Here is a 26,126-nt window from a genome sequence, read left to right on the forward strand (position 1 = left end):
CCCTGGGTGCAGCCCCCCTGCACGGTGAGCAGAAGGGGTGTCCCGACCCACCCCCAAAACACCCCCCCCCATCCCATCCTGTCTGCCAGTCTTTTCCCTTCTTTCTCCCTCTCTATATCTATTTTTTTTTTGCTCTCTCTTTCTTGGTCTCTCCCCCTCTCTATCTCTCTCTCCTTCCCTCTCTATTTCTCTTTCTCTATCCCTCTCTCTTGCGCTCTATCTATATTGTCAGTCTATCTATGTATCTCTTGCTCTCTGTCTTGGTCTCTCTCTCTTTCTCTCTCCCTCCCTCCCTCTCTCTCTCGCTCTCTCTCCCTCTCCCTCTCTCACACACATACCCATCCTAAACTGTGGCGACACAGATACTGAAAACATGGCCGCATCGCGCTCGGCATCTGACTGATTCAGTCGCTCTGGAGGAGGAGGTAATAAACAGACGGAGAGAAGGACAATCATCTCTTCTGTACGGAGCTTTTTCACTGTGACTGGAGCCTTGTTAAAACTGTATTATCCTTCACTGAGATCCAAATCTGAGATTCTGAAATCTGGAATGTTTCCAAGGACACTTCTTAGCAATGTTTGCGTTTTTTTGTTTGTGTTTGCGTTTCGTTTCTCGAGCGCACAAATTAAGTGCGACGCGCAGAGATGGTGGAGTGGAACCGTTAATCAGCAGGAGGGGAATCAGTAGGAGAGGCCCTTTTCTCGCACTTCACTCTGATTGTCTTTTTTGTTGAAGCGGCGAACCCAGAAGAAGGGTAGCGGGAAACGGAGTGGGGCACTCGTCCTTCCCTCATGAACTGTCCGTATTTGAGAGATATCATTCGTGCCCAAACTCCCCCACTTGGGTTTCGTTCCCCTTTCCTGTGTAATACACCGCTAAAAGGAGACAAAAGAAATTACATTACGTCACATTACAGGCGTTTAGCAGACGCTCTTATCCAGAGCAACTTACACAACTTTATTACACAGCGTTTACATTGTGTCCATATATACAGCTGGATATGTACTGAAGCAAAGCAGGTTAAGTACCTTGCCCAAGGGTACAACAGCAGTGTCCTACCTGGGAATCGAACCTGTGACCTTTAGGTTACAAGACCAGTTGTACTACACTGCCACCAAAGCAGTCCGAGGAATATCAAGCATGTTGGCTTTGCCCATCAGCCCTGTTCCAGTCTGATTGACCCCTCTTGCTTTCCGTCCTCAGGTGCGAATCACACACAAGAACCAGGTGCCCATGCTCTTGGGACCCCCCCAGAAGACCCCCTTCTTCTTTTTCAAGAGGCGGAACAGGAGTCGAGATTAGGGGAGGGAGGAGGGTGAGGACACCCTGCCCCTCCCCTTCCCACCTCCCACAGCTCCAGCAGCTGATTGGTGCAGACCCATGCGGAGGTGGAGCTAAGAGTTTGGGGGGGGGGGCGTAGACCTGTGGGGACAATAACACGCTACTGAGACAATGACTACATCTCCCACAATACCTCCCCCCAACCCTCAGGAGGTGGGACCCCCCCCTCCCCCACACCCTCTGACTCTCAATGTCTACTGACTCTCAATTGACTACTGCCCAAATGCCCCTGCCCTAATTCCCCTTGAACTGTGACCTGTAACCTGTGACCTTTGACCTGCCATTGGCCCTCGAGAGCAGTGAGCCCCCTTTCTCCAGCTGTGCCACACTGCCCGGGGGCCATGCCACACCCGGCCGTCCCCTCGCCTTAGAGAGGAACCATCGAGGTTTCCCCAAGTGGATACTGCCATTGGTCCGTTCCGTTTCCCATGATCCCCCCCTGCACTCGCTGAGCGACTCTTACAATGCAGGGGAGTGGCTGTGACCCCGTTCTCGGTGGAAGCTTCGATCACCTTCTCAGATAGGATCAGGAATCGGATGAGAGATAAAGAGAGAAAGAGGGAGAGACTGAGGGGGAGAGAGAAACAGTGAGAAGGAGAGAGAGGGGAAAAGAGAGGGAGTGAGAAGGAGTCGTGCTCATACAGTTCTGAAGGTGGGAGGGGTGCTGTGTGTGCCTTGGCACGAGAGTTTAAGAGCACTAAAGATTGGCCTTCTGGGACTGGGGAAACAGGCTCTCCTCCATGAAGAACACAATAAATAATGGATTCAGTTCAAGCAGAGTATTCATTCCAGGTCCTCTCCAGAGCCCTTGCACACTCAACAGAAAACTCATTTATTATTGAGGGTTTTTGGCTGCAGGTGTAGGAGCTGGGGTGGGGTGGGTTGGGGTGGGGTTGGGGTGGGATGGGGGGGATGTAGACCCCTAGCGTCGGTGTTTGTTTGTAGAGTGTTTAGCCTGTCCAGTGTCTGCCCCCAGGTGAGGGCTTTGTAGAGCGTTACCCAGAGTCCCTTTCCTCATGCCACGCCCCCCCAAACTGAAGACCCGAGAGGAGGAACCGGAAGAGTGGCTGCGCCGTACGTCCGATGACTGTCCGACATCCGGGCCCAACATCCGGGCCCAAGATCCAGACCCAACATCCGGGCCCAAGATCTGGGCCCAACATCCAGGCCCAACATCCAGGCCCAACATCCGTTACCAAGTCAACCCCAAAAACAATGGCATTGAAATTCAGAGGCGAGCTCAACAGGCAGTAGAGTCCATCACTGATGTCCGCTCTGTCGTGCTGGGACAGGTGGCTCGGGCCCGGTTTTGTCAAAGTGACCCACCCGTCCTGCCAGATGGGTCCTGCCTTCGCTTCACCCCTTTCCGGGACGGGACGGCCTGACAGGGGGGCTCAGGGTGGAGCACCCCCGGGACAGGACGGCCTGACAGGGGGGTTCAGGGTGGAGCCCCCCGAGACGGGACGGCCTGACAGGGGGGTTCAGGGTATAGCGCTGACTGATTCTGAGAGGACAGACGAGCGTGCGCTTTAACCGTGAAACCAGTTTCTCAGCGTCTGCCGGTCCCCTATTTTTAGCCATGTCAGATGCAATATGACTTTGTTTCCGCCACAGCAGTCTGTACAAGCGTGCGGTTTTTTTTTTTGTTGTTTTTTTTTTTTTAAATCACAATGTCATTACAAGGGTGTAGGTATTTGGTTTTCTTTTCTGAATGACCAATCAGATGAAGGACAGAGAGCTTTGCCATTTCAGCTGAGTGACCCACTCAAAGATGTCTACTGAATTAACCCCTTGAGGAGTACATGTTTTTGGAATGTTTCTTTTTTTCATTTTCAAAATTCCAAGTCAGTGTTCTAGAACTCCACCGCTTTCAGTCACCAGTAGCGATTGTGACATCAGCATTAGAATGTTCAGTTAAGGACATTCTAATCACATATCTGTGATCTCGCGCCTTAGAGGGTTAAATAAATCTGCCTAATCTTAGTCGTACCTTGTAGTAGCCTGTCTGGATGTACAAATTCAGCAGGGTGATAAAGAAATTAAACTGAATTTGCCAACACTATCAGCCTTTCTCTGGGCCTCACAGCCACGATCATTCACGCCAGAGCACCTGGCTCAATTTGCCGTAGAGTAGAGAGAGTCTAATTTTAACCTGTTATTTAAGGGACAGCCATGAAACACAACTCCTAATTACCCTGTCAGACATCAGCTTGCTGCTCTGCTGAGGGGGGGTAGTCCTGATCAAAACCCGTGGCTGAGCCGGTCCTTCGATTTCACTGGTTCCCCAACATAAATAGAGATTGGCCGGAGCAGCTGGTTTGGAATGCAAAACTGACTCTAAAGTGTTACCTGGTGCGGATCTAAGCATCACGGAACCCTTACAAACAGGACATGCTACACACTGCTGTAGAACATGTGTACATCCAATGACAAATCATGTATTTGCAAACACAAATATTTGTATATGCTGAAAGTATTGAAAGTATGTATAATATACTTTATATAGATGTGCATATATATATATATATATATATATATATATATATATATATATACTATTTGCATATTTATTTATGAATGTGTTAATATATTATGGGAGCATAGTGTGATGTAATAAGACTGTACATGGCAAGAACAGCAGACTTGCATTGCTTGAACAGGCAGGCTCATGCCCCCAGCCTGGATCAAAATCACCCTGCCCAGATGGCCAGCGACTCTGGGTCGGATCTGAGCTGATTCTGACCCGAAGTCAGCACTGCCGGGCCAGAACCGGCACAGATCTGGCCCAGAGTCGCTGGCTATCTGGGTATATACTAGCTGGGGACTGGATATGTGGGGGGGTGGGAGGGTTTGGGGGGGGGGGGGGGTAATGCTTGTTATTAATCACTGTTATGTGTTGGGCTCCACTGGGGAGGGTCCCTCGATCCTTGCCCCTGGTTCCCTTTAACCTCACTGAACCCTGAGAGATGATGGACAAGTCCTACGAAAGAGGGGCCAATCAGATTGTCCTCTGACCTTGCTCCAGTACTCCCAGCGGAAGGTCCATTGTGACATCACTGGGATGGCCAATAGCAGCGGGACGTGAGGGAGGCGGAGCCACATTCTGACGACATTGCCCCTAGTCTTTGGTGTCGGTTCAGAGTGCATGTTTACAATTACTTTGCAGTTATGGATAGAATTATTTAAAAATATGAGTATGTGTATATACATATATATATATATATATGTTTCTATTTTTTTTCTTTCTTGAAGTTGCACCACCGCATGCCTGTTGAAGCACAGGATACAATGATGTCTGGCTAACGATAACGAGTTCATGCCAATCCCCTGCCCCTTTCCAAACCAGAGGCCGATGCCTCACTGTCCTTCTTACGCTGACCTCTCTGCATCCCTTACGACACAGAGGCGCACGCAGTGTCCGTGTTTACCCCCGTTACCTGTCTGTTTATTCAAGGTGTCACCCCCCAATTCTCGGAAAGTACTCAAGTCTTTCAAGAGCACAATGGCTCAGTAAAATACATATACTATACACAGGTTAAATATCAGCCAATCAGGCACTGCAGACGACTGCCGTTGGGCTGTTTGAGGACGCAGTAGAGGGCAGAAGGAAGCCATCTGCCCACCGGCCCGACCGTCTCTGACCTTCTGCGTCCGTCTCCACCTTCCGCCATTTTGTTTCCAGCACCGCCAAGCGATCGAGGACAGCCTTAACTAAAGGAATAAAGAGAAACCGTAGTTTTGTCAGGAGGCATCAGAACACATGCAATACAAGCCACTGATTAATCAACCAAAAAGAGTGCGCAAGTAAAAAAAATTTTAATAACGAGTAAACCTGTCTCTGTGTTGCAATAACTTACTGACATCATGCAAGCACTGGGGACCTGGACTGCCACCTGTCACTCATGGCTTTAGTCCCGCCCATTGGTCACTGCCTCCAGGCTCCGACTACCACAGAAGAAGTGTGATTTTAGGAGCCGCCATGAGAAGTCCACCATCTTGCTTTCCCCAGGTTTTTGCAGTGTGTTTACATGAGCTGAATACGATCGCCCCCAAGTTTAAATGTACATATCAATAGTTCATACGATCTGCTGTCTCTGGAGTGAACCACGCTGCTTCCGGTGTTTCTGAGGAGGAAATTTAGGGGTGACTTAAGAGTGCCCCCTAAATTTTACGTGTCCACGTCAGCCCCAAACCCTGTCTGTCACGTTTCATTTCTGCGTCCCGAGAGCCAGCCAAAGCGGGCGACCGTCCCGCGCTGGTTCAAGCGGTGTTTTGGCGAACGCCCTGCACGGGTTCTGGCAATATTTTGGGGACCGTCCCACGCAAGTGGGTTCAGGCAGTGTGTTCCTGTCCTCGTCGTGCCGACCTTGGCTGAAGCCGGTTCGCAGAAGTCGTGCGGTGTGGTTTATCGTACCGCGGAGGCCGGGGACGTATTTTTAGAAGCGATAGATTAAAAAGTATTGAATGACGGGGAGGTGGCGGGGGGGGGGGGGGTGGGGGGGTTAGAGATGATGCTGTCTCCATGACGGTCCTCAGTGTGATGTTCTCTGTGTACGTGTAATCTCAGCCCCTTTAGGGGGGTGTGGCGTGTAGCCGTCAGCCTGTGTAGCAACGGGGGTCAAGGGTGGAGAGCAGGAGAGCAGCCCCCCCCCCCCCCACCAACACCACCACCCTCCCATCCCCCCCCCCCTCCAGAATTGGGGAATGGGCCTGCGTCTGTCCTCCTTGCCACTTGTTAGCTCTTGGCATCCAGTTTGATGGACAAACAAATAAATGAATAAAAAAAGAAAGAGTGAAATTGATCTTGCCTCTGGAGTTTGATTGGACTGGGGTTTGATATCTTTGGTTGACTTTTTTTTGGGGGGGGGGGCGGTCTGACAAAACTAACGGTTACTGCTCACACTCAAATGACAACACTTACTACAAAGGGGTTAAACATCCCTGAGGAGTATCACGGTGGTAACTACACAGTAAAATGTTCCGTGTGAAATCAACTCTTACAGAGTACATACGGTCATGCTCTGGTCCAGTGTAGGACCATATGTACTCTGTTAGAGTTGAATTAACACTGGACATCTTACTGTGTAAGACTGGACATGTTACTGTGTAAGACTGGACATGTTACTGTGTAGGAGCCTTTTCAGTCCTTGTTTTATGGTTTATTTTATACTATTTTTTACTGTTGTTTTGGAAAGCGCTTAGAGCGCTATGTTCTGAAAAGTGCTATATAAATAAAGTTGTTATTATTATTATTACCCCAGTGATGACACACACACACACACACACACACACACACGTGCCTCTCATTCCTGCTATGCTAGTTGACTGGATATGTATGGAGTCCCATTATGTAACTCAGACCATTCAGACCAGATCAGATAAGTCTCTCGCTGGTGCAGTATGGGGGCACAACCTGAAAACAAAGAGGAAGGCCTCAGTGCTCCTCAGTGTTTGGGTCAATTCCATTTCAGTTCAGGTAAATTTAGGCAATGGGCTGAATTGTCTCCAGCCCTGGTGTCCGTTTTAACGAGGAATATTTAACCAGACTTTGTACCCTGCTTCCCTTGGTTCATTCATTCTCTCTGTTTCCCTTTATTCAGTCATTCATTCAGACTAGTGATGTATCTGCAGACATCAGGCAAGTGGCAGCTTGCCGGAGTGTTTTCCTACAAGTAACGACAGCTCCCTCAACCCAGCACCTTCACCTCGCAAATGCACACACACACACATACACTCACTCACACACGCATTACCACACACACAAATACACACACAAATACACATGTACACAGACACACACATGCACACAGGTACACGCACAAATGTACACATGCACACACACATACACAGAGACACACACACACACACACACAAACAAGCACACACGCATACACAAACACACGCACATTAATTAAATCTGAGATAAGTCTCAGAACCAAGGGTGAAAAATTCAAATTGTCAATCAAGACAAGGCTGACCAGATATCCTCTTTTTCCCAGACATTTAGTTTTTGGGACTGAATATATCCATCCAACCAGATATCCTAAAAAAGTGCAGTGAGGTTTTGCTCATTCCATAGACCGTATACAAACAGATAAATAACCTAGTGTTATCTTCATAATGGCCACCCACCCCTGTCCTATTTTTTTGGAATCCAATATGTGGTCACCCTAATCAAGACAACTGTTAACAGCGGTAATGAGGGGTCCCCCTTGTGGGTCCCCAGAAAACCTGAACTGAAGGAATATAAAAGAAGGACTGAAGTCAGTCTGGGCTGAAGTGTTCGCATTCTGACCTCTGGCTCCTCACAGAGGGAATCCAGGTAGGTTTCCAGGCAACCGCAGGTGTGAGAATGGCTGTTGCGCAACCGGAACCCTGTTGAGGTGAGGTTGTGTGCCTCAGCATGTTCAGGTGTGTGTGTGGAGGGGGGGGGGGGGGAGGCAGGAACGATCCCTGCACATCCAATCTGTAGGTTAATTATAGATCTTACAACAGACAGAGAACACAAGGAGCCCTGAGCTTGGGTACGAGGAGAACTATGGCAATGATTAGCAAACAAAAAAAAGTCCAGTGTTTGTGAACTTTGATTCAATAGCCTTGGCGTTAATGTATGCCTGTTTACCGTGATATTAAAGGACGTTACATATTTAACAACACCTCGCTATTATTAGCCTGTGAGTCATCGCCTGTCGTTGAGAACAGTCCAGTTGCTGGAGGCACTGTTTTTTTCATGGGAAGTTTTTTTTTTCCTCCCTCTCTTCATTGACAGGTTTTTAAAGGGCATGGCTCAGGGTTGTGGCTCGATACACGGGGCCAGGTCACACGCGACGGGGGGGGGGGGAGGGACTGAGCAGAGGATTGTGGGTAGGCTGCATAGCCTGAGAGCGAATGTAGTTCAGCTTGGGGGAAGTGGCACAGGTGACCGTGTCCTTTACGATCAGGTAGCGGTCGCAAACGATTTCCCAGCATGCCCTGGGGGATTTATTTGGGCAATGTTTGCATTATTGCCCTCGAGAAAGCCCTGTGGGGTAGCTGGAGGTAATAGGGCAGGGGGCAGGGGGCAGGGGCGCGGGGGGGGGGGGGATGGGGGATTGGGGGATTATTTTTAGGTGTGTCTCCTCAAAGGGAGCTGTCAGAGGGAGTCTGGGGTGGGGGGGTGGGGGGGGGCAGAGAGCGCTGGCTAGCGGACGAGCATCACGCCGACCCCCCCGGTCCCTGGCAACAAAAACGCGGCAACCTTCGTTTGAGTTTTCCACCCTCTGTCACTGCTCCTCCAGCAGGACCCCACCCCTTACCCCCCCCCCCCGCTCTCTCTCTCTCCCCCATTTCTCCCCCCCTTACACCCCGGTTTCTCCGTTCGGCGCTGAAATCCAGCTCAGACGCGCGGACGCCCCTCTCTCCCAGAGGCCCTTGGGGCTGTCGTTGCCGTGGCGGCGCCGTCACACTCGTCCCTGGGGTCGTATTTATAGAAGGACCCAGAGTGGGAGCACAATACGCTCCCTCCCACCGCCCCCCCACGCTCACTCTCTGCCCCCCCTCACCGCCTCCCGCCCACCACATCCGCACCCCCGTGCTGGAGCCCGGCGATGCGAAAGTGTCACCTATAGCACCCATATGGGGAGGGGGGGGGCGCGAAGGCGACAGTGACAAACACTGAGCACTTATTTATAGTCCTCTTATTTCATGCTATTAATTTCAATCTTTCTTTTCAGAATGGAGCAGCAGCAGCAGCAGCAGCAGCAGGCTCCAACAGCTGGAACCGCGGATCAGAGGTTAGAATTACTGGCTGGCAGAACCAACAGCATCCCCCCTTTTCAGTATTGAGAAGGGAAAAAAAGAGGGAGGGGGGGTGGGGGGGGGGGGGGGGGGGGTTCTGAATATAGCTCCAACCTGGCACAGCTGTGCTGGTGATGTCAGTTCATTCTTCTCTCTTTCTCTCTCTCTGACCCTTCCTTGCATTTTTTTTTTTCATTTTTTCCTCCACTTCACAGTTGGGCGTATTATCAATTCTATCTGAGGAGTGGGGAGAAAAAGAGCATTATCCGCTTGATAAATATGGCCGCACGCTGGCTATTGAAATCATTTCCTTGCAAGTTACACAGTTTGGTTGCTGAGCAAGAAGAAAAAAACAACAACAACACAATAAACATCGCAATAGGCCACTTCAGCTTTCAGCTACACAGTGTGACACTTTGTGTTTTATTTATTGTTGGCTGTCTAAGAACATCCTGCACAAACTGCAGCTGTATTGAAATTGGCCCAAATCCTCACATTTCTGGAGGTAAACTGGGAATGGAGGAATGTAGTTTATCAAAGAAAACTTGCTGTCCCCCCCCCCCCCCCACCCCACCCAGATTGTATACCAGTCAATCTTTTCCACAACGTGTTGTTCATGAGATCGAATGAACGAAGAGAAAACAGAGGACGTGTATCTGAGGGCACGGGTTAATGTGATGTTTTGGAGAGTGCAGAGGGCCAGCGGGACCTTCTTGCTGGGCTCTGGCATACCTCTCATGAAAAGGGAGAGGGACAGTTTGTGATCGCAATTGCCCCGCCCCACCCCACCCGCCGTGGTTCGTGAACATACATCTCTCCCACCAATCCATGATATCAACCCCCCCCCCCCCCCCACCGCCCAAAATCATGAAACTCCCCCCGGCTGCCCCGCTCCCCCAGTTCAATGGCGATGACCCCTAAATATCAAATTAAATGTCAAACTTCCCCTACAGGCCTCCAGTACTTTACCCAGCACCACCTCTGCCACTCCTGGACATAAGAAACCTGTGTCCAGTGTCAGCGTCTGACTCGTTACACTTAATAATAATAATAATAATAATAATAATAATAATAATAATAATAATAATAATATGGTAATATCCAGCCATAAAGGGACAAGCTCGGACTTTAATGCTCTTGGGGGGGGGGGGGGGTGGACGTTGACCTTCACAAGTGATCTGGGCAAACACACTGCCTCAGAGCTGGGGACCGATTACCTGATTCTACATGGATTCATAAAATGAATGCGACAGCAGCTCAAAGTTATCCATTCATAGCATTTACACAACATTATATACATACATTCAATTTTCCAGGTCATTATTTTCCGGGTTATGGGTATTTTTTTTCTCTGGAGGTAATTGTTTTATTTTCTTAAAGTTTCGATGATTCATACTTCTAAATATGTTTTCTGAATTTAATTCACGGGGGAGATAAAGTAAGTCGCAGTTATATTTCGCAGTTAAGCGCGGAGAGAAAAGTCGTAAACAAACTCCCACTCGGTGCTTGTATTGAATCCCATGGAATTTGCGGTTATACTCTGGTGCCTGTCTCTTTAAGAGGCTCTATGTCCGTGGTTGGAAAACATCTTTTCTTGAATGAAACCCAGTCATTCATAAAAGTAGGCCAGACCCATGCTGCGATTGGTCCTTGAATTCCTCATGAATAATTCGCAACACTCGAAAGCCCATTGGTGAGCCTCTTGAATGACAATATCAACGAGCCAATCAGCCTGCACCTCAGCGCCCAACGCGAGCCCCTGGGAAAAGCCAGCACATCCATTGAGAAAACCTCATTCAAGTTTTGCGTGTCGAACGGAACGCATCAGTTGATCAGAGACCAGACGCCGTTTTATATCGTGTGGGATTAAAACAAAAAACATCGTATTGTTTCGGCACGCCAAGGGAATCAGTACAACACATTGCGGGTGAGTTTCGTGATTTGCAAATAGCGGTCAAAATGTTTAAGCCTGAAACAGAATCTAGCCTACTTGAGAAGTATTTCCGCGAATTTCTTGGAGTTACACGGACTTGCAACTGCAAATTTAGCCTGGTTGCTATACCCAGTGCTTTGAAGGAAAGCGAACGCCATTTTCTCCAACTGAACGTTTACTTTGGCAACCATTTTCTGTTGCTTTGCATTAAGTTGCGCGATGCTTTTTATTTTCGAGCAAAAAAAAGTGATTGCTGTGCCCTGTGGTTTATCTGTTTATACTGCGTGTGCATGAATTTGCTTTGTGTTATCAGCGGGATCAGTCGAGCTTTGGCTGTTTGCGATTTTATGAATGGAGAGGTCCGATTTTTTTTTCTGTGTTGCGGACGGATCGAGTTTCACTTCATTGAGAAAAACAAGGGGCCATGGGGGGGGGGGGGGGGGGGGGGGGGGGGGGGAGTGGGGGGAGGAGGGTGAAAAGAGAGGGGATGAAGGGAGGGGGGTGTTGGGTTTTTTTTTTCACCGAAAACTGTAATTGCTTTAATGTGAGATTTTAACGCTTTCGTGGACTGTGGATATTTGGTTAGATGCAATACGTTTCAGCGAGCCGAAATGCGTTGAATTCTTATTCTTTTTTTGTTTATGGTTTATGTAAATGTACACCATTTGGGTGCGCTTACACCACTTTTTTATTATTTCATTATTTCATTTTTATAATAGCATGAGCCAGTAAAGTTAATTGGCTATATAAAATTAAGACAGTAGAGACTTTTAAAGCTGTGAGATTATTTAAAGACGATACCCCTTTACAGAGCAGTGATCTTTTGAGCGCAGGAGTCCAAGTTGGGGCAATATTTAACGCTGCTTAGGGAGGTAGATTTACCTCAGGTTAGCCAATAACTTGCCCATTGCACAAAGGGTCCACTCTGTTGTCTGGGCTGGGGTTAAATTTTTAAATCCAAATTACTTTTGTGAGAGCAGCATTAACAAATATTCTCTTCTTGTCAAGTGTTTGAACCGAAAGTGCACACAGTGCCTACGTGTTACGGTAGGTTACCAAGTGAATCTTGATAAAATGTTTTTAACCTGAATTTCTGAGGTTTGGTTTATGTTGGTTGGCTGTCATAATTGATGGTGAGGGGAAAACGTTGATCGTCTCCGTTATTAATTAGCAGAGAAACACGCCCTCGTCGAATTGTTGGCTTTATTGTTCGTTGGTCTCCCGAACTAGCCTGTGCTTTCACCCACAGACGTGTTCTTTCAGTCGAGTTGTTGTTTGGGTCATTGGAGTAATTTGATCATATGATTTCAGCAAAATAAGGACTTTGCTTCATATCCAACGCGTATGCTTTCTATGACCCCATTGTACGCGTTCTTTCCTAAATTGTTACAGTGTGTGTCACTGTTGACTTAAAAGGATCTTTTTTTTTTTTTTGGTCAACCGATGACGGATCGGGATGACTTTGATGTGACTCGTGCGATCGTGAGTGCCCAATACGCAGCGCTGCCAGCGTAGAAAGCAATTCTACTTTAGTCCTCGCGCTTTCCACAGCTGTTGCGCGTGTTTATTGGCAGACTTTCTTGCATCATGCTCCAATATGTCAGCAGCGTTACATTTCGCTATATTTAACTAAATAGTTGAATTACAAACCTATGTGTCCTTGTAGTTGTTTTCAGGAGCTTATTGTGGTATTATGGGTGCTGATGATTTTTTAAAAATACTGTAGGCATACATATACATTATGTTCTCCATTTTGCCAGCCTTGCATCGCCGTCACTTTCTTTAAAGGTTTAAACAAACGCCTCGTGCACTCCGCGGTTTGAAGTATATGCTGTTGCATTTCTGTTGCTAACCGTACTAGACTTAACTGTAAAACCGTGTAAACGTAAAACGAAAGGGGGGATTTGCCTTGCATGCTGCATTATGTGATTAGTTTGACTTGTAATCACTGACACAGATGGCGGATTCTGCTTATGTAAGCTTTACATCCGTAATGACCTGGTTCGTTTACAATGTACGAGCGGGCTAAACCAGCACGCGCTCTTCTTAGACGGGCTGTTGTAATAGATAACAAAGACTTGAACGAGCGAATCCTCGAAGGGAGATCAAAAGAACAATTGTCTTGTTCGGGTTGGTCATGTCAAAATGAACAACCTGACTGAACAGAGCTGGACGGATTCTTACGTTCGACTCTCTCTCTCTTTCTGTCGACGCTTTAGGAGGAACTGACAAGCATAAACATTACTGCCTTGCCCGTCGCTTCAAGCGAAGACCATTAGCTGGGAATCTCAGCAAACCCCGGCAACATGGACGGATTTTACGACCAGCAGGTCCCTTTTATGTTACCCCCCAGTGTAAGTAGTCATTCCTTTAACTGTATTTAATTCAGTTGTCTAAATATGGAACGTGGCCAGAGGGAAACCACTCAAGTAAATTAGCTCTTATTTTGAATGCAGGTGATGCTTTGCCGCACTCACATAGACTACTGGGTATAAACCTTTTTTTTTTTTTGCACCCACAATCTAAAAGGCGAATAAGCAATTTTTTTACTTATTTTTTCCTGCAGCAGAAGTCTCACGTGGAAGAACCTTGCGACAGACCTTTCAATGACCGGAAGAGAAAGTTTGTGGACACTGAACTGGCCCAGGACACAGAAGGTAATTGCATCTCTCAGTTTCTCGCGTCGCCTGTACCGCGTGTGGGCAAACCGTTTGATGTCCATTAAAGTCCACCCGACAACTTGAGGTCATTCCATCATCGACCACGCACAGTGGTGACCTCATCGAGCCTGATTTCCTCTTTCAGGCCCACTTTCTCGTTCAGGCTGGCTGTAGTAATCTGAGCCAACTGCCATTTCGGAGTCCCCAGAGGACACCAGAGCAATGCTTTAGTCTAATGCGGCGGCCTATAACTTTGCCTGCCCTATCCCGGGCTGCGAACAAAGACCCGCAGCTCAGGGAACAGACCTGGGGGGGCGGAGGTCTGAAAAGGCCTCTAAGTTATGATTGGCAGATTCTGTCTCTATTAACCCAACAAAAAAAAAAAAAAAAAAAATGGGTGGATCCATCGTTGTTATCAGTGACTCGCCAATTCCAGTGTTTTTGTTACGGCGAGCAAAGTCTTTATTGATCGTAAACTGTAGATACGCCCTTTAAAGTTTACCTTTTGTTTCTCCGTTTCCTCTACAGAACTCTTTCAGGACCTCAGTCAGCTGCAGGAAATATGGATTGCCGAAGGTCAGTTTTGTCCACTTGTCGTTTAAACCCCCCCCCCCCCCCCCCCCCCCCCCCCCCCCCCCCCCCCCCAATTGTGTAATTTAGCCAGATCTGTCACTGGTTGCGTTAAATCGGTGGTTGCGTTAAACCGGAACTCATTATTTTAATGGTAGCAGTAATTGTAGTCAGTGGGTCCTTTTTCCTCCTGTCTTTGTAACTTCCAGCTGTAAGTGCTGTCCGCGCTCCACACAATCTTGGAGCATTATGACCCTTGACTAGGCACCAATTTGGCAGGGCTAAACGGCTGCTTTCTTCAGCATAGGAAGCAAGTGGAAGTGTTTTTTCTCCGCGACATCTGCTCCGAGCTCGCAGCCGCTACTTGTCTGCCTGCAGTGTAGGCTATTACGGAATGAACAATTCGACTCCCGCCGCCGCTGCTCTTGGAAGAAATTACTGTGACGTCAATTTAAGGCAGTTTCCACGGCTGCAGTTTCCCTAGATATATTGTTGGTCGCTTACTGGGGGAAAAAAACCATTCAGAAAGCACGGCTGTTGTGCGTTAGTTGAAAAACCACATTAATTGAGAGGGGTCTGTTCAATTAAGCCCGTGGGGCATCGAATTCCGAAAAATGGGACCAAAAGGTCAGATTAAAGTTTAACTTGAGCGTGGAATTTGCACTATTTTTACTTTCTTCACATGCGTACAAAGGGTCAAAACATGAATATTTCACAGGTACAAATAAGCTCCCGCTGGTGGACTCTCACAGCAGCGCTCGCTCGGGGTTATTTATTTATAGGCCGCGAATGGTACAGCCGTTCCATTCCATATAAAGCCATTAGCGGCTCAAAGTCTGCCGCTCATTTTTAAAGAACAGGACGTTATTAACGAGGGAACACCATGCGGTCTTTCAATCAGTCTGGTAGAATCGAGATCGGGACGATAAAGAGTTGGCCTCTGTCCGTTACGCGGATCCCCCCAGCTTCAGAGAGATGGGCGTTCCTTTCCTTACGCCGAATGCCCGCAAAATGTAATCCCTTACCCCCTAAATGCCCGCGCAATGCAGTCTAAATCAGTTCCATAGACTGTATACACATAGGTCAGAACCCTAAGACTCTCCGCTTTGTTGTTAAAAAAAAAAAAACGGAACATGAACGTCCTGCACAGCTTTCTGTTGGTGAAAGCGGGAACGTGAAACGGTGATTCAGTGGCGTTTCTTCACCATGTCAAGCGGAGGCTTTGTGTTTATTTTCCATTTACACTCTTTACTGTCTCCCCCCCTCCTCACCCCCTTCCCACCCACAGCTCAGGTTCCCGATGACGAGCAGTTTGTCCCAGATTTCCAGTCAGATAACCGTGAGTACCTGTGGTTTATTATTTATGTCTGGGGTGGGGGGGGGGCTGTTTCTCTTCAGGGTGCAACCTACCAACAATGGGCATTCTGGGAGTATGAAATATTTAGACTTCACTTATCTCAGCCAGGTGACTCTTTGAGAGAAAGGTAAAAATGCGCAGGGACGACAGCACCTGACAGCCAGGGCGGGGCAGACTCGACCCCCCCCCCCCCCCCCCCCCCCCAATCCCGTCCCGGTGCTCCCTCCAGATCAGACAGAGCTGTGCGCCTGGTCATGTGACTGATGAGCGTTTGGCAGGGAAGCATCCTCGATCACAGGGGAGATAATGGATTACTCGTCATGCATGTTCCCCAGCTTTACCTGTTCACACATGGCCATAGCATCTAATTCTAAACACTTTCCACCGCGCTGAAGTCTTAGCACCTGATTCCCAAGACCGCCCCCTTCTTTAATGAGCCGTCCTTGACCGGAATATCTGCCCCTGAGTTTCTTTTGATCAGTCGATGACTGCCAGGCATCACATGAGCAAGCCCTCTAATCTGATTTTTATTTTTTTCTGCGGATTTGCACAGTCTGGGATGAGAGGGGGAGTCTCGGTCAGGCGTGCAGTGCTGTGCATGCTGAGAGAGGTAGTTTTGGCCAGGCATGCTGGGAGTTGTAGTTTTGTACTAACATGCGGTGTATGCTGGGAGGTGTAGTTTTAGCCAGGCATGTAGTGCATGCTGAGAGGTGGAGTCTCGGCTGGGTGTGCTGTGCATGCTGGGAGAGGTAGTTTTGGCCAGGCATTCAGCGTGTGCTGGGAAGGATAGTTTTGACTAGCTGTGCTGTGCATGCTGGGAGGGGGTAATTTTGGCCTGGCATGCTGGGAGTTGTAGGTTTGTCGTGGCATGCAGTGCATGCTGGGCAGTGTAGTTTTTTCCAGACGTGAAGTGAATGGAACCTCGTCTCTCTGCCAGGTGGAGCTCTCACTCCCTCCGTTTTCCCGCGCTGGCTCTCTGCACGGCGGCCAAGGCAAATATTGTCTCTGAATGATGTGGAACGGCGCCCCCCCCCCTTCAGCAGCGGCGTGTTTGTGTGTCTGTCTGATGTGGGGGGGGGGGGGGGGGGGGGGAGTGTGGGGACAGGGTGCGCTAGTCTGTCCTGCCCTGGCGTTCGGGTGCGGTCGTGTGCGTGTGGTAACCACGGTAATAAAGGCCAGTGCCTGTCGGAGCAGCGGGGAGCTGTAACTCATTACTGGCGGGGGGTGGCTGTGACACGCGACTGAGGTCTGGTCAGGGTGGGGGTGGGGGTGGGGGTGGGCGTGGGGGTGGGGGTGGTTGGGGGGTGTGCGGGGGCAGGGGGGGGGATCTCTGGGCCTCGGCACAGTGGAGCATCTGTGCAGGGCATGCTGGTACCCTGCTGTGTGCTGGTATGGCTGTGCCGGAGGTCGTGCATGTGTGTGTGTGTGTGTGCGTGTGTGTGTGTGTGCATGTGCCGGAGGTTGTGTGTGTGTGTGCATGTGTGTGTGTGTGTGTGTGCATGTGCCGGTGTGTGTGTGTGTGTGTGTGTGTGTGTGTTCGTCTGGCAGGCTGGCACGGGCCTCTGCAGCCTGGCAGTATGCCAGCTGCACACAGGCCTCCTATTCACCAGGCCCACGTGTCCCTGCAGCTGGGGGGGGGGGGCAGTCACCAGGGGGTCACATGGCAGCCTGCACCTCCTGACCCAGGCACCCCTCAGCCGCTGCTGAACTCTGGGCCGTTTGCATCTGTTCCTTCACCACTGAGTGTGGAACAGCCCAGTCTGTACCCAGCCCCACGTTACTGCATCAGACTTTAGGCCTGTCTGGTATTGAGGCACGTGCATGCACACACACTCTCTCACACACACACACACACACACACACACACACGCACACTCACTAACTACACACACATGCACACACACACAGGCCAGATGTAGCACACTCTCTCACACACACACTCACACACTCTCTCACATACACACACACACACCCACTCTCACACTCACTAACTACACACACATGCACACATGCACACACACAGGCCAGATGTAGCACACTCTCTCACACACACACTCACTCACACGCACACACACACACTGACTCACACTCTCTCTCTCTCACACACACACACACAGCGCCCGCTAGCAGCAGCGTTAGCGTGTTAGCGCGTGGACACCGGGCTCAGCGTTAGCGCGTGGACACCGGGCTCAGCGTTAGCTCGTTAGCGCGTGGACACCGGGCTCAGCGTTAGCGCGTGGACACCGGGCTGTGCAGCAGCGTTAGCTCGTTAGCACGTGGACACCGCGCTGTGCAGCACCGTTAGCTCGTTAGCGCGTGGACACCGGGCTCAGCGTTAGCGCGTGGACACCGGGCTCAGCGTTAGCGCGTGGACACCGGGCTCAGCGTTAGCGCGTGGACACCGGGCTCAGCGTTAGCGCGTGGACACCGGGCTCAGCGTTAGCTCGTTAGCGCGTGGACACCGGGCTCAGCGTTAGCGCGTGGACACCGGGCTCAGCGTTAGCGCGTGGACACCGGGCTCAGCGTTAGCGCGTGGACACCGGGCTCAGCGTTAGCGCGTGGACACCGGGCTCAGCGTTAGCGCGTGGACACCGGGCTGTGCAGCAGCGTTAGCTCGTTAGCGCGTGGACACCGGGCTGTGCAGCAGCGTTAGCTCAGCGTTAGCGCGTGGACACCGGGCTGTGCTTTATCGAGCTCCGGTTGCGCCCGGCTCGGGATCGAGTTTCCCCGGCCATTATGTGGCGTGGAAAACGGGAGGCGGAGAGAAGACCGCGCGGATAATGGTTACAGCGCGGGGGAGGAAAATCATTCGGACGCGTCCAGTTACAGCCACTCTGATTCATCAGTATTGATCGCCCCGTAATGGAAGTCGGGAGAGGGAGAGGGGGGGGGGGGGGGGGGGTTCAGCACGCTCTGCTCTGGCTCTGACTCAGCCTGATGGAAACCTTTGTGTTTACGCCGCGTGTACCTGGCAGTGATAAAAGCACCCCGAGGCACAGACCCGTACGCACGAGTGTGTTTGAAACTGACTGCTGAGTGCTTAAGGGAACCGTGCTCCTAGGCCGGGGGTTGCAGGTTTGAATCCCAACTTGGGGCACTACCGCTGTGCCCTTGGGAGCTGTACTTGCTTCAGTATATATCCAGCTGTGTAAATATGTGAAAGTTGTGTGAGTGATTACCTTTGAGGTCACAGGACGCCCCCCCCCTTCCACCCCCACGCGCCCCGGACTGCAGGAGATGCTGGACCCCTGCAAGTGTCCTTAATGCCCAAGACAGGACGTGATGTAAAATGGTTGTGTGCAATTTGTAATGAGATTAACCCCGCTCCCCCCCCCCCCCCTTTGTGTGCCCACAGTGGTGTTTCACGGACCCCCCCCCACCAAGATCAAGCGCGAGCAGAGTGCCTCCAAAGAGCTGTCCCCCTGCGGCCAGGACCCGAACCTCAGGCCCTATGGAGAGAAGTGCCTTTACAGCTACAGGTGAGCTGCAGGTCTGCCTTTCCAGCCTCACCTGCGCATGGGTGCAAAATGGCGCCCGGTGGTCATGTGATCCCTTTTTCCGTCCCTTTGCAGTGCCTATGACAGGAAGCCTGCCATGGGCTTCAAACCACTGACTCCGCCTTCGACGCCCGTCTCGCCGTGTGGCTCCGCCCACACGCCGGGGGCCCGCCCGCTCCACGAGCAGACCCCTCCCGCCGTCCCCGTCCCCGGCCCCCAGACGCCGGGACCCCGCCCCCTGCACGGGCAAGCGGCCATTCAGGGCGCCGCGCACAACCAGAGGACGCTCGCGCTCCACAGCCAGACTCCGCCCTTCGCCGTGCCCTGCCCGCCCCTCAATCACGCCGACAACGCCTACGGTGCCGAGCACAGGTGAGTGTGTCTTCAGTACGGAAACCCTAACCCTAACCCTTCTGAAGAGTAGGTTTTTTTGGAATGTTTTTTTTTTCTTTTTAAGAATTTTTTTTTATTCTAAGTCAGTGTTCTAGAACTCCGCTGCTTTCAGCCACCAGTAGCGACTGTGACATCAGCATTAGAATGCTCAGTCACGACCTGATCGGTTATCTCTGTGATCTCATGCCTTGGAAGGTTTAAAGCAAATTTTCGATGTTTGTGACAATCGGCGACTTGAAACTTGAACCCATATCACTGTCACGACCATCGTAAAAATATACATATTTCAGGTGAGTTTGTTGTGTGTTTTTACTTGATGAAAGCAGATGACAAACTACATATGAAGGTAAACTCCACACTGGGTTGAAGGAAGGAAGCCAGTGGGTGCAAACATCAGGCCCGTTCTCGCTCTCTCTCAATATAGCAGCTCGCCCGCAAATACGCAGGGTGTATTTTTATCATTCTACTTCCCTTTCAACGAGGCCAAAATTCCCCCTTTCGCCACTAGCCCAGAACCACCCTAATTTAATCTGGGCCTTGTCAGTTTCAGACGCGTCAAGCAAGTGTTCTTCCCCAGTGAGCCCTTGAGGTGTGAAGTCACACATACGTGGTCGGAATGTTCTTAAGTGAGCATTCTAATGCTGATGATGTCACAATCGCTGCTGGTGACTGAAAGCAGCGGAGTTCCAGAACACTGACTTAGAATTAAAGAAAAACACACTGCATTAAAAAAAATGCACTGGCTATGAGCGATGGGGGGTATGGGTTAGCCGGGCGGGGTGGGTGTACTGGGGGGTACACCCCCCTCGTTTTGCCAGGCATACGTGCCCGATTGCCCATTAATATGACCCCCGTGGGAATGGGCTGCCTGGCACCGAGCCCCCCGGCCCCCCCCCCACCTGGGGCAGGATTCTCAGGAGGTCACCACAGCGTGCATGTCATGTCATCGTGGGACAGCGATGCGAGACCCGCTGCTATTGGCCCATCCGTGGAGCCCTCTGGAACGGGGGGGGGCAGCCTTTTTATATCTGATGGTGACACCTGGTGCTCATGTCTAGGACATGTCACTCGTGTCTCTTGGCTAACTGCGCTAAATGTGCTCATTTGGACCGTGAGCTGGAGATGAACCCCCTGCGTGTCGCGCACATCCTGTCTGCTGCACTTTCAGATCATGTGTGATATCCCAGGGGAACCCAAAAACACGGTTGTGTTGTGGCTAAAATTCACCGTCAAAAAGTCTCCTCAAAATGCATGTTTTTCAGCTAGGGGATGTTTCAAGAAGCAGAATTACTGAGTTAGCTGGATAACTGCGCTGAGTAAAACCCAGAACAGCTCTTTTTACTTCAGTCCGTGTTCCAGATTTGGGAGGGTACTGCAGTTATTCGGCTAACTGGGTAATGCTGATTTGTGAAACCAGGCCCTGAACATCTTTGAAAGTATCTTCGTTGTTTGGCAACAAAAACAAAAGAAAACAAGAAGTGCAGCATTTAAATGTTTCCTCTTTCTCCCCCCCCTTCCCCAGGTTTCACAGGCAGCTGTCTGAGCCCTGCTTACCTTACCCACCCTCCGAGGTCCCGGGACGCCCCCCCTTCCACCCCCACGCGCCCCGGACCGCGTCCTGCGACGGCCGCCCGCCGTACCAGCGCCAGATGTCCGAGCCCCTCGTTCCCGTGCCCCCCCAGGGCTTCAAGCAGGAGCTGCTGGACCCCCGCTACGCCGAGCAGTGCCCCCCCGCCATGGCGCCCTCCCGGCCCAGCCCCCTGCAGCCCCCCACCCCCCACGGCAACTTCAACCCCCTGGCCATCAAACAGGAGCCCCGGGACTTCTGCTTCGACTCTGGTGAGCCTCCAGCCATGAACCCTGTCACTGCGCTTTCCGAAGCGCGTAGGTGTGTGTTTATCCCTGCAGCTGTGTGTGTTTGGTGGGATGGGGGGTGTTTGAGTGTCCTGTGTTTTTGGGCAGGGCTGGGGGGGGGGGAGGGGGGGGAGTGGCCTATGCTTTCGGAGAGGGGTGGGAGGGGTTGACTGTCCTGTGTATTAGGGGAGGGATGGGAGGGGTTGACTGTCCTGTGTATTAGGGGAGGGATGGGAGGGTTTGACTGTCCTGTGTATTAGGGGAGGGATGGGAGGGGTTGACTGTCCTGTGTATTCGGGGAGGGATGGGAGGGGTTGACTGTCCCGTGTATTAGGGGAGGGATGGGAGGGGTTGACTGTCCTGTGTATTAGGGGAGGGATGGGAGGGGTTGACTGTCCCGTGTATTAGGGGAGGGATGGGAGGGGTTGACTGTCCCGTGTATTAGGGGAGGGATGGGAGGGGCTGACTGTCCTGTGTATTAGGGGAGGGATTGGGGGGGTAGGGTTTGCCCGTCCTGCGTGCAGACAGACTGGATAAGGCTCTGGAATGTGCTCGTCCCTGTTTGCTCTCTGTCCCGCTACTTGGCTGTGAGTTTTGGCACCACCCTGTGAGGTCCAGGCGCAGGGAGGCGTACAAACACCCATCCCAAACCCGTCTGACCCCCCCGCCCGTCCCCCGTCCCCTCCGATCCTCAAACCGCATCCCCACCTCACGGCCCTCGTAACCGCCCCTCCCCCCCCCCCCACCCGCCACGCTGACCCACGCCGCCGTTCTATAGCCCGGCTGCGTCTCACAATGGCGGCTAGTGAACTGCCTTAACACCCGTCATAACGGCCTGCTCCCGTTAGGAACGCCAGGCTGTGCTCCCGTCTCCCAGAACCCTCCAGTCAGTGTCTGTCAGAGGCACTCTGTTTCCCCCCCCCCCCCCCCCCCCCCCGCCCCAGTCCTTGTATAAGCTAGTGCAAACAGGATGGGCGGCTCGGGAACGCGTGTCAGATATGCGCCGGGCCCCGCCTCCTGCGGATGTTTCCTTTGCGCCCGTTCGTCCGGCGGAGTCACGCTCGGTTCCTACAGGCTAAACTCAGAGCCCCCCCCCCCCCCCCACGGTCCCTCTGCTGTATGCCCCCCCCCCCTCCCTGTCTGTACCCCACGCTGTCTCCACCTCCATTTTCACATTTTCCGTTCGTGAGGTCGGCCGGTTTGACCTCCCGCCGTCTCCCAGCCCGTGAACGCCCCCGTCGGCGCAGATGCAGGGCTTGTGGACACAGCGTGGGGGTCTGGCTTTGTGTCTGTGTGTGTTGAGCTGTGGGACGGGTGTTTGTCCTCCCCCCCCCCCCCGTCCCTACAATGGCTGAACAGATGGCACGTTTACAGTAGGATAGCGCATCGCAGGCACAGCGCTTTGACAGAGATCAGATAGGCCTGCGGTGGACAGGAAGCTAGCGGTAGCGCAAGCCCAGGCTTTAGCCAGAGGACAGCAGGGTGATGTCACATGATGAGAGCGGAGGGGCGGGGCTTAACCCTGTAGAGATGGGCACAATATAAATCATACCATTTTCGTGATTTAGCATCTGAATACGACCGTAATCGTGTTTAGGGTCTCGCTGGACGTGGGACAGATATGAATGCGATTTATCTGGGCCTGGCAGATGTGGGGGTGGGGGGGGGTGGGAGGGGGCGGCATGTTGTTCAGTCCAGCTGCTGTGTCAGAGCCAGTTGTGTAAAGCAGGACCACAGCTGGTCGGTTGACATGTTCCTCTGGTCCATAAAATGTGCAACAGTCACTTTTGGTAATACATTCAAGAAACGCTATTCCTTGTGTTCCAAACCTCATTGTACCGATTTCATGGTGTATGATAATTGAAGGATATTTCAACATATGAAAAAATATTTAAGTGATGCTTGGGTCTAGATGTTGGGCTTGTTAGATTTAAAAGATCATTTATGTTTTTTTTTTTTGTTTTGTTTTTTTTGGTTTGATGTGAGAAATCGACTGTGTTTCTAATCGGAATCTCTCTCCCTCCCTCTCTCTCTCTCTCTCTCTCTCTGTCCCACAGAAGTGCCTAACTGCCAGTCTTCGTTTGGGAGGGCAGCGAGCTTCTACCAAAACGGCCGCGAAAGTAAGACACTCATTCAAGTGCTTTTGTCCTGGGCGATGAGTCAGTGAATGAATGAGGGGCTTTTCTCCGAAATGACTGAATGCATAAGGGCTTCTTCTCGGAAAATGATTGAATGAATGAGGGGTGTTCCTCAGAAAGCTTCTCAGAAATGTCTGGGATGATATAACGGCTCTTCGAGCCCGAATTTGGAACATTAATTCCAAGGTCTGATGAGACCCGATCTCCAGTTACACTGCCCGCATTGTATTACTGACGATTGAATCCTGCTTGTTTGTGCACGTTCCCATCTGCATGACATCAGAATGAGGGAGATATCCACTTTAGGGGGAAGGGTATCGGTACTTGTTTTTAGGCTCTGTGACCCTGGTGAAGGGGAGGGGCCAAGCCTGTGACGGACAGCCCTGGCTCCACCTCCTGCTCACCTGCTCCCTCCTCTCTCCTCCCCCCATTTGCAGGCTTTCCCTTCGAGAGAGAGCCGCACCTGTACTACGACGACACCTGCGTGGTCCCCGAGCGACTGGAAGGTAAGCCGCGCGGCTTTTTCACGGCTAGCCCCCCGCGCGCCAACGATGTTACGTAATCCTAGCGCTGAGCTCGTTAAGCAGGCCAAGGGCTGAGCTCGTTAGGCCCAGGCTGAGGGCGTTAAGCAGGCTACGGGCATTAACCATGCTAACTCTTCGACACGCCCAGGGCGGGGGATCGAACTGGCAACCCTCCGACTGCCAGACAAACCGCTCTTACCTCCTGAGCTATGTCGCCTCCGTTAGCCCCGTTAGCGTTAGCCGTGCTAACTCCCCGAGCACAGAGAGAGAGCCCGCCGCTAGGCTAGTGTTGACTGAGCGGGGCGGCCTGTCTGCAGCCTGTTTCTCAGGAATGTCTCACTCCTGCGTGTTATTTAAACGCGGCTGACCCCTCTGCCCCCCCCTCCCTCCCTCCCCCCCCCTTACAGAGAAGGTGAAGCAGGAGCCGTCCGTGTACCGCGAGGGCCCGCCCTACCAGCGCCGCGGCTCCCTGCAGCTCTGGCAGTTCCTGGTCACGCTGCTGGACGACCCCGCCAACGGCCACTTCATCGCCTGGACGGGCCGCGGCATGGAGTTCAAGCTCATCGAGCCGGAGGAGGTCAGTGTGGGTCTGCGGGCTCTTTCCCCCCCCCCTCTCTCTTCTGATGTCTCGCATGCGTACAGCGCGGGCTGGGCTGGCTCCGTGTGGCCTGCAGTTAATAGACGAGTCCTACTTTCCACTTCCGTGCTGCGTGAACTGAACGCTATCGTCCTCAGAGAGGCAACAACTTTCCCACTCTTTATATAGTTTGTTTGTGGCCTGCATTGATCTGCATGTGTGTGTGTGTGTTTGTGCGCGTGCGGTGTGTGGTGGGTGGGTGGGTGTGCATGCGTGCGCCTGTGTACATTAAATAAGAGGGATCCTCTCTCTCTCTCTCTGTGCCGCTGGGTCTGACCGCGCGTCCCGCGTCTCTCTGTGTTTCAGGTGGCCCGTCGCTGGGGCATCCAGAAGAACCGGCCGGCCATGAACTACGACAAGCTGAGCCGCTCGCTGCGCTACTACTACGAGAAGGGCATCATGCAGAAGGTAAAGGCACGTTCATTTTGCAATTACTTTCATTTGTCTCTATGCTAACATGCAGTAACATGCTATAACATGCTATAACATGCTAACATGCATGTCTGTAGCGTCAGGCTAACGCGCACTACAGCACAGTGCTGACGCCCTTCTCCTCGTTCCTCAGGTGGCGGGGGAGAGGTACGTGTACAAGTTCGTGTGTGACCCCGAGGCCCTCTTCTCCATGGCCTTCCCCGACAACCAGAGGCCCAGCCTGAAGGCCGACCCGGACAGCCTGCCGGGCGCGGAGGACGAGACCCTGCCCCTCACCCACTACGACGAGGCCGCCCCCTACCTGGTGGACGGGGGGGAGCAGTGCATGGCGTCCATGTCCTTCCCTGATGGATATGTGTACTGAGGGCCACCTTCAATGCCCACCCCCCCCCCCCTCCCTGGCCCTCTGCCACCCCCCACGACCCGTCCCAGAATCCGAACTGCTGAGCAGCATGGGATACGTCTGAACCACATCCCCCCCCCCCAACTCGCCCCCCCCCACTCCCCCCTTCTTGACTTGTTGCCCACTTCCTGATTTGTATCCCACTCTCCGAAACAGGAACCAGCTCTGGCACCAAATAATGGAACTGGACTGGCATAATGGGACGATTAGAATCGAAAGGCTCCACCCATTTATCAGAAGAAAGGGGGGGGGGGGGGGGGGGGGCGGTGCCTTTGTTGCTATGGAGACTGGGAGAAGGGTCAAGGGAGGGGCCCCACAGTGCAGTGGTCTGACAGATATTTCTGTGCAGACTGCAAGACTTGTAGCAATTCTGTATTTGACAATCTGCTTTTCTAAATGAGTAAAGTATATAAGGATTATAATCTTAAAGAAAAAAAATCAAAACACAGCACTATTCTGTAGTTGCCTTTTTGGTCCCCAGCTATTTTTCTTTTGTTTTCTCTAAATCTTTGCAGAATAAAATTTTTTTTAAAAGCTACAGAATATATTACTCAAGACATTGTAAATGAAAAGGGCTTCGTTTTGCAAAATAAAAAAATATTAAATCTGA

The 26,126-nt window shown here is 51.6% G+C and overlaps 2 protein-coding genes across 5 annotated transcripts in view; both read left to right on the forward strand.

Moving 5' to 3' along the window:
• Window positions 1-2,214, forward strand: part of LOC118223219 (diacylglycerol kinase beta) — a 113,201-nt gene extending 110,987 nt beyond the window's left edge. Inside the window, exons 24-25 of the mRNA XM_035409459.1 lie at window positions 1-24; window positions 1,205-2,214. The exon at window positions 1-24 is cut by the window's left edge and continues 37 nt beyond it. Coding sequence (XP_035265350.1) covers window positions 1-24; window positions 1,205-1,303 — 123 coding nt within the window. The 3' untranslated portion in view covers window positions 1,304-2,214. The remainder of the gene's footprint in view (window positions 25-1,204) is intronic.
• An 8,675-nt stretch (window positions 2,215-10,889) lies between these two features.
• etv5a (ETS variant transcription factor 5a) lies at window positions 10,890-26,126 on the forward strand. Of its 4 annotated transcripts, none has more exons than XM_035411766.1 (13): window positions 10,890-11,045; window positions 13,271-13,405; window positions 13,618-13,708; window positions 14,240-14,287; window positions 15,570-15,620; window positions 18,994-19,117; window positions 19,211-19,507; window positions 21,051-21,367; window positions 23,440-23,502; window positions 23,958-24,026; window positions 24,452-24,621; window positions 24,988-25,095; window positions 25,247-26,126. In XM_035411766.1, exons 2-13 carry the CDS (start codon window positions 13,358-13,360, stop codon window positions 25,475-25,477), a joined length of 1,617 nt encoding a protein of 538 aa, XP_035267657.1. In that variant the 5' UTR covers window positions 10,890-11,045; window positions 13,271-13,357; the 3' UTR covers window positions 25,478-26,126. The 4 variants fall into 4 exon arrangements, with proteins under 4 accessions (XP_035267657.1, XP_035267659.1, XP_035267658.1 ...); XM_035411768.1 differs by having other exon boundaries at window positions 24,988-25,089; XM_035411767.1 differs by having other exon boundaries at window positions 13,621-13,708.

This window comes from Anguilla anguilla, chromosome 3, assembly GCF_013347855.1.
Source record: "Anguilla anguilla isolate fAngAng1 chromosome 3, fAngAng1.pri, whole genome shotgun sequence".
Classification (NCBI taxonomy): domain Eukaryota; kingdom Metazoa; phylum Chordata; class Actinopteri; order Anguilliformes; family Anguillidae; genus Anguilla; species Anguilla anguilla.

Excerpts from the sequence above, each read along its gene's own strand:
- etv5a (XM_035411766.1), top strand. The coding sequence starts at position 13,358 with ATGGACGGATTTTACGACCAGCAGGTCCCTTTTATGTTACCCCCCAGT. Across the intron at positions 14,288-15,569 it reads GGAAATATGGATTGCCGAAG|CTCAGGTTCCCGATGACGAG; the intron begins GTCAGTTTTGTC and ends TCCCACCCACAG. Across the intron at positions 19,118-19,210 it reads AAGTGCCTTTACAGCTACAG|TGCCTATGACAGGAAGCCTG; the intron begins GTGAGCTGCAGG and ends GTCCCTTTGCAG.